Source organism: Nerophis lumbriciformis, linkage group LG01 (assembly GCF_033978685.3).
Source record: "Nerophis lumbriciformis linkage group LG01, RoL_Nlum_v2.1, whole genome shotgun sequence".
Taxonomy (NCBI): domain Eukaryota; kingdom Metazoa; phylum Chordata; class Actinopteri; order Syngnathiformes; family Syngnathidae; genus Nerophis; species Nerophis lumbriciformis.
The window spans coordinates 30,910,001-30,917,500 of NC_084548.2; the positions used below are offsets into that span (position 1 = coordinate 30,910,001).

General features: G+C 38.8%; 1 protein-coding gene across 6 annotated transcripts in view; it reads left to right on the plus strand.

Annotated features, from left to right (window-relative positions):
* LOC133618720 (MYND-type zinc finger-containing chromatin reader ZMYND8-like) overlaps positions 1-7,500 on the plus strand; it is a 44,443-nt gene that overhangs the window by 27,920 nt on the left and 9,023 nt on the right. For 2 of the 6 annotated variants that reach the window (XM_061979344.1, XM_061979370.1), the window contains exons 4-14: positions 85-242; positions 3,373-3,594; positions 4,054-4,167; positions 4,276-4,368; positions 4,447-4,534; positions 4,621-4,676; positions 4,777-4,854; positions 4,939-5,054; positions 5,136-5,611; positions 5,705-5,833; positions 5,911-6,066. In XM_061979344.1, the coding sequence (XP_061835328.1) occupies positions 85-242; positions 3,373-3,594; positions 4,054-4,167; positions 4,276-4,368; positions 4,447-4,534; positions 4,621-4,676; positions 4,777-4,854; positions 4,939-5,054; positions 5,136-5,611; positions 5,705-5,833; positions 5,911-6,066 (1,686 nt within the window). Of the gene's footprint in view, positions 1-84; positions 243-3,372; positions 3,595-4,053; positions 4,168-4,272; positions 4,369-4,446; positions 4,535-4,620; positions 4,677-4,776; positions 4,855-4,938; positions 5,055-5,135; positions 5,612-5,704; positions 5,834-5,910; positions 6,067-7,500 lie in introns of all 6 variants that reach the window. The other 4 variants (XM_061979360.1, XM_061979380.1, XM_061979334.1 and 1 more) reach the window with 3 other exon arrangements.

Below are 7,500 nucleotides of genomic sequence, written 5' to 3' on the forward strand. Positions count from 1 at the left end.
TACCGGCTTTAGACCCCTTCTATAGAGTGTCACGAGCCATGCTGCCTGTTGTATGATGATTTGTTTGCATCTCTGCATCTATAGCCCCTGATTCATCAGGGTCGGCAGAAAGCTCCCTTGCACCACAGAAGAGGAAGGCGTCAAGTCCCACCCACTCCTCCAATGGACATTCTCCGTCGGACACCTCCCCCAGCCCGCTCAAGAAAAAGAAGAAGCCTGGGGCCATGAGCAACAAAGACCAGGTAAGGGGACTCCAGTCTTTAGACCCGGCAGGTTCTCAAGTAATATGCTAGGGGGTTACAGTTTTTCCCTGGGAGTATATCCTACTACACCCGACTTTGGGTATAATTAGGTGATTCAAATTCAATTCATAACTTCCTTTTTTGTTGTGGCACACATTTTACACATCTTAGGCTATGTCTACACTAAGCCAGATAACCCTTTAAACGAATAATTATTTAGCCTAAACTCCGTTTCAACCACACTAAACTATTGTTTAAGCCCCTTTCGAATGTGCGGGTCAGCTGTGATTCGACTTACCGAAAAACTTTGTCCATTTGTCGAAGGAGAGACAACGAGAATGCTAGCTCCTGTGGATGTGATAAAAAAGGTAGCGTGTGCTTTGTATTACCTGGTCGTTGAGGAAAGACTACAGAAAACGGCGAATGTTTTTGGACTTGCAAAGCAGACTGTATCAGTTATTGTCCGCAATGTATGTCGCGGACTCAACGTCTAGGTCTAGAGTATATAAAGTCACCAAAAACGAATGGACAATGAAGGTGAAGGCAAAAGAGTGAGGAGTGTCCTGACCAGATATCTAGATCCTGAGATTGATTGTTGTCAAATGTTCTTTGTCACATTGTGTACTTTTACGTGTTTATTAAAGATTTGTTTAATTTATGATGGCTCAGGTGTGATTCACTATAATAGGGCCCCACTGCACACTGGATTCCAGTTAATTGAAATACCACAACACTGGATATTGTTCCGATAAGTTAAATTTAAGAACTTGCACACAAAGCAACACTGGAGGTGACTATGACGTGCGCATTTTCCGCACATGCATATTAGGCCGTGTTGCGCCGGCGGACGGAGGTGGTTCTTAAATGGTGGCACTGTTGTGTGGGGACACGGATAAGGTTAGGTGTGATTTACCATGGATAACCTTATCTGGCTTAGTGTAAACGGGGCCTTAGTGGCTGCTGGTTTTGCCAATGATTGTTGTATTATTTTACCACTACTATAAACCAGGACGCAATATAGTGTGTGACCTGCTGTGACACTCGATTTATTCTTTGGTAATGGCATGGTCAATGCAAAGTGATATTTCCTATTAACATTTTGCAGCTGCAATATGTGTTTCGAGGCTTCTGACATGTGACATCAACTTTGGTTCAGTCACATCCATTTTTATAGTTAATTTCATACTCATGTACTCCCTAAATTTAAGCTACATTAGGTAATTATGTGTATTGCATGTTGAAAAAGAGGCAATGTAAACTGGTCTCACCCTGGCACCGAGTTTTCACATTACCCACTTTTATACTTAAGTCAAACCAAGCAAGCTGATTTTTCATGTTCTCTTCTTGCATAAAAAAAACCTACCGGTACTAGCATTCAGTAAATTTCGTTGCAAATTGTTAAAGGGGAACTCATCTTTTTTTTATTATTATTATTTTGCCTATGATTCACAATCCCAATGTAAGACAAGAACACATTTTTTCAATGCATTCTAAGTAGTAATATAAGGAAAAGATCGAGGTGGCCAACAGTGCAGCAAATGGGAGTACTCTATTGCACCCGTAAAATCTTCTTAAAAAACATTTTAAAAAACGGCAACAATACTCTGTTTACATCATGTGACCTGCATATTAACCAAGTTTTAGTGATATTGTTATTATAAGCGCTAACGCCGTGATCACAGAGCGGTAACTAGCTTAAGCAGCTATTGACATACTGAGCCGGTCAGCTGCTTCTGCATTGCCTCTGAGTTGGTAAAAGTTAATTCTATATTGCCTCTCACTTGAATAGTAGAAGGTTGTGGCCATAAAGTTTGACATTCAGTTTATAGGGCGAGACAGACATGAAAAGACGCTAATTTGCGCCCACCTTTTCTTTGTTTACCAGCATGAGGATTATGATTAATTCTTAATTTAAACGTGAAGAATTAAACATCCCATCAGTTGGCATCCCATTGAGAGCAGACATTGTACAGTAAGTGAAGGTTCATGATCATCATTTGTCCTGAAGTAGTCGTTGTCGTCTCTCATGAAGTCTGCCATGATCAGTAGTTGTTGCTTTTGAAGGCAAAAGCGAATGCTGTGATGCATCTGTGAAATTAATATGCCGCCGTATGCTTAAAATGACCAAAATACGTAAATGTTACATGTTATTATGAATGGCCTGTTGCTACATTACATTTATACACACAGGGTGTATATAAAACATTAATGGAGGTTTTTGGATGTTTTTCAGAGGGCTTTATAGGCAGAGTAGAACGAATCCCATTACCTCCATTGTTAGCTGACTTTTGCTTGCGTTTTTTTACAAGTTAGAATGCAAAAAAAGAGAAAAACATGGGTGCTTGTCTCACATAAGGAATGTGAATGATTGACAAAATTTTAAAAAAAAAGGGCAGTTCCTCTTTAAGAAATTGATGATTAACTTAATCAAAATTACATGTAAAAAATAGGGCCATATCATTTGACAATTCGCTCATATCTCCTAAATTATCACAAACGGAAAAACCTTGATGACTCTCTTTGGATTAAAGTATAATTTATCAAATATGTTTGTATTAAAAAAGGTCCGCACTTAATTACAAATTGCAGACGGCTCATAGTTGAGAATGAAGTGTCTCCATCTTGGTTTCGAACATCAGCACAAATTTATGGTAACCCTAGACTTAAACATGCAGTCTAACTACGGATGCGTGATCAATCTTCCTAATGTATATTTATTGTTGACTTGGTGTCCATGACCAACCGAGCCAGATCTTCTCCGCAAATGAGGCCTTCTGGCCAACTGTAGCATGGCATTATGGGGCCAACTTGTTTTTGCGTTCATCCAGTAGTTGCTGAGTGTCATGAATTGTGGCTTCACTGAAACAAAAGGGCCATTTACGAATGCGAAAAGATCCACAGTAATGGTTACACAACTCAAACCATAAACCTGTTGAACAAGTTGTCTGACTCACAGTTGAAACAGTCACTTGACCAGATATTGAGATTAGTTGCTTGAGAGTTCATTTTCTGTCATTGCTTACAGGCTTATCTTATTGTATTCCTGCCTTGTTTTTGTTGCACTGCACCTTTTTGTGTTCCTGCGTGTGTTTTGAAATCTGCCCCCCTTTTTCTCTTGCCTGCATTTCAGTCAGAGCTAAGACATGGTCCCTTTTACTATATGAAGCAGCCAGCACTCACCACAGACCCTGTTGATGTTGTACCGCAGGACGGCAGGAATGACTTCTACTGCTGGCTGTGCCACCGTGAGGGTCAGGTGCTCTGCTGTGAGCTCTGTCCCAGGGTGTACCACGCCAAGTGCCTCAAACTACCAGCTGAGCCTGAGGGCGACTGGTTCTGTCCCGAGTGTGAGGTATCTCAGTGGATACGTGTGTCAGTGTGTGGATGTACGAAAATTACAGTACAAACTGTTGGATTTAAAGTGGGGATGCAGCAATTCCAGAAAAACTGTTCCAAAACCATGCCCTGTGGTAATTGGGAGAGGTGTCCTTTATTCCAGTTCCAGTATCTGAGCAACATTCTTTCAGTATTGGATTGCTGAATCTCTAATTTAAGTACTTGTCATTGTCACAATAGAGCACAAAAAGCTTCTGTAAATTAACTTGTTTCTTGCTCCGACGGCAGTTTTGTTTTTGTAGTCTAGGAAATACTTGTAGAAGTACATTTAAATGAGTCGCTTATTTTGGACATCAAACATTTTGTACAGGAAACAAGCTGTAGAAATGTTAAATCCCCAAATCTATTGAGGATTTGTTGTGGTTCTTTGCTTATTAATTGTCAGTCATTAATTAAATGTGTGTTGTCGTTACAGAAAATAACAGTTGCCGAATGCATTGAAACACAGAGCAAAGCAATGACAATGCTGAATATTGACCAACTCTCTTACTTGCTCAAATTTGCACTCCAAAAGATTAAACAACCTGGGGTAAGTTGTAAAGTTAAAATGCTATTATAATTGCAGCAAATTAAATATCATATCAAACACGGTCTGATGCATTTGTTTCTTTTCTCCTTATTTGTTCAATCCAAGCAGACAGAGCCTTTTCAGAAGCCAGTTTCCTTAGAACAGCACCCTGACTATGCGGAGTACATTTTTCACCCCATGGACTTGTCTACTTTAGAGAAGGTAGTTTTATTTTTCAGATGAAGTGTTTTCATCATGTATGAATTATCGCAACTGTCTTTTTCTCCTTTTAATAAACAGAACATCAAAAAGAAAATGTTTGGCTGCACTGAAGCCTTTCTGGCTGATATGAAGTGGATCTTACACAACTGCATAATTTATAATGGAGGTAGACCACTGACATACTTTAACAACTCGTCTTTTATGTCAATGAAGATACTAAAGTCACAACTTGTGCTAATGAATTTATTCCAGGTAATCACAAATTAACAGCAACTGCAAAAGTCATTGTCAAGATATGTGAGCATGAGGTAAATATGCAATGTTTACATATTATTACCTGTATACATGCATTATTATTTTTATGTTTTGTAATTTAACGTGTCTTTTATTGGACTTTGCTTTTTCTAGATGAACGAGATAGAAGTATGTCCTGAGTGCTACCTGTCGTCCTGCCAAAAAAGAGACAATTGGTTCTGTGAGCCATGTGTACGTTATTGCATTAATTTAAGTACAATAAAGAGGTGTTTGTTTTAATATGTATTTTCAATGTGGTTTTTTGTCACCAAATAGAGTCAGCCTCACACCCTGGTTTGGGCTAAATTGAAAGGCTTCCCTTTCTGGCCAGCAAAAGCACTTCGAGAAAAGGATGGGCAGGTAGACGCACGGTTCTTTGGGCAACATGACAGGTGAACTAAACTTCTGAGAGCAGTGGATTGCTTGTATTTGGGATGTTCAGTTATATTAATTGTGCCATTCTGTCTATGTAGAGCCTGGGTCCCCATCAATAACTGCTACCTCATGTCCAAAGAGATCCCTTTCTCAGTGAAAAAGACTAAGAGCATTTTTAACAGTGCCATGCAAGAAATGGAGGTTTATGTGGAAAACATTCGAAAAAAATTTGGAGTTTTCAATTATGCGCCATTCCGGACTCCCTACACGCCCAACAACCAGCTTCAAATGCTGCTGGACCCTTCCAACCCCAGTGCTGGCACTGTAAAAACCGAGAAACTTGATAAACTTCGCTTTAACTTTGATCTAACTGCATCTCCAAAGATGGTCCTTGGAAAGAGTTCCACACCCAGTAGTATGTGTCGGAGGGTGTCTATGACAGACATGCCTCGTTCCCCGATGAGCACCAATTCTTCAGTCCACACCGGGTCTGATGGAGAGCAGGATTTGGAAAAGACTAGTCGGAACTCGACCTTCCACTATAGCACTGGAGAGGAATCTATGGACTATACTTGCAAGTCATAGTCTCTTTTTATTTTAAACAGATACAATAAAATAATAATTATTAATGCTCATGTATAAACATACACTTGATTGTAATTTACAGCATCTCCTGTCTCAGGGAAGGTTGGTCCAGCAGGCAGCCTGACAGGCAGCCCAAAGCCCCTCAACCCTGGACTGGTGTCCAAGCAGGAGAGGCCTGCATCAACAGGAGGCATCCTCAATCTCAACTTGGGTCAGCACCATAAACATTTGCCATATTCCCAATGTCACAAATACCAATACTCATGCCAGACATGAACTTCTCTTCAGATCGAGTAAAAGCTGAGATGGACCTGAAAGAGCTAAGTGAGACTGTGCAGCAACAGCAGCAGCAACAGCAGCAAGTGGTGTCAGCCACCCTACCCACACCAAAAAGACCCACCAGGAGCCTTGACAAGACCATTGAAAGCTGCAAGGCTCAGCTTGGTAATTATAATTGTTATGATGGCATTTTGTGGGTTTTACATCAGATCTGAGTCAGTCAAAGCAACAACAGTATGTAGTAGTGGTAGTTGTACAAGTTGTAGTAGTATTAATACTGTGCAACAATATCACCTTTAAAAGTACTTTGGATGGTCCACTGGCTTGTAATTAGGGCTGCAGCTATCAATTTATTTTAGTAATCGACTAATCTGTTGAATAGGTTGTTCGATTAATCGGCTAAAACACACTTTCTCTCCACAATGTGTATTTAGGGAAAATAGTTGAAATAAACAAGTATTATATGCTTGCTTTAACCTTCGTTCTCAGTCAACATTGAAATTGCACTTTTAACATGTATACAAATATAAAACACATTTTAAATCTTAGCAATTAAAAAAACTGCTGTTTGTTGCCACATAGCTCACACCATCCATACACCACTGTTCTGTGGTGTCCTCTATTGCAATTTCCAGGCACTCCATGTGGTCCGTATTTTAGAACTTTTTATTAGGGGTTATTAGAGATTTTAACAATCAAAGCCACAGAATTTAAACTAAGGATGTTTTCTAATGTAATTAATTAATCATTGCAACCCTATTTGTAATAAGGATAAGCGAGTCTCTGTCATTGCCATGACATAACTAGATAACTAACTTTTGTGGAGCCTAGTCCGTACACCTGTCATTTGTTTGCCCAAGCATAGGTGCTAACGTTACTGTCCAAAGGTCTCATTTATGAAGGTTACATGTACAAAAAATCAGGGCCTGAGAGTTGCGTAGCTGGATGACACACATTAAATTCCGCTTTATATCAAACCAAAACTATGTATCTGCTTCATCACAAGACCAGTCATGTTATATATGCTCTTAAAAAATCTAGCAATAACTTTTATTAACTTTTTTAGCCAAATTTGTATGTTAAATGGGTAACTCCATCAAATTGAATACATCATACATTAATACATGAATTAATCATTTAGCATTAACATTAATGTAAGCAGAGCAGATCGTTAATGATTTTTAATTCACGGTGAGTTATATTATTACCGGCAATCCTATTTAACATAACAAAACAAATGTAAATAAAAATATATTCTCAAATGTTCATGTTTAAACTATTCATTACTTAAATATTTTTAGCAAGGCAATATAAACGACAGAAACGAAAAAATTACAATATGGCCAAAGTACCGGTAGTTCAAATGTTAATAACTACTTTGTCCAAATCTGGAGGAAAGGATTCCTGATCTTATGTCAATTGAGGACTTGAAACCATAGGCATAAATCCCAACCCAATGTTCCTAATGGACATGACAGAATAGGAAATAATCAAAACTGTGAATAAATGCAAATCCAAGACCTTAACTGATTGTAATGGAATTGATATGTAAATAATAAAAAAAGTTATTCAAGAGATTTCGGAACATTTACCGTATAA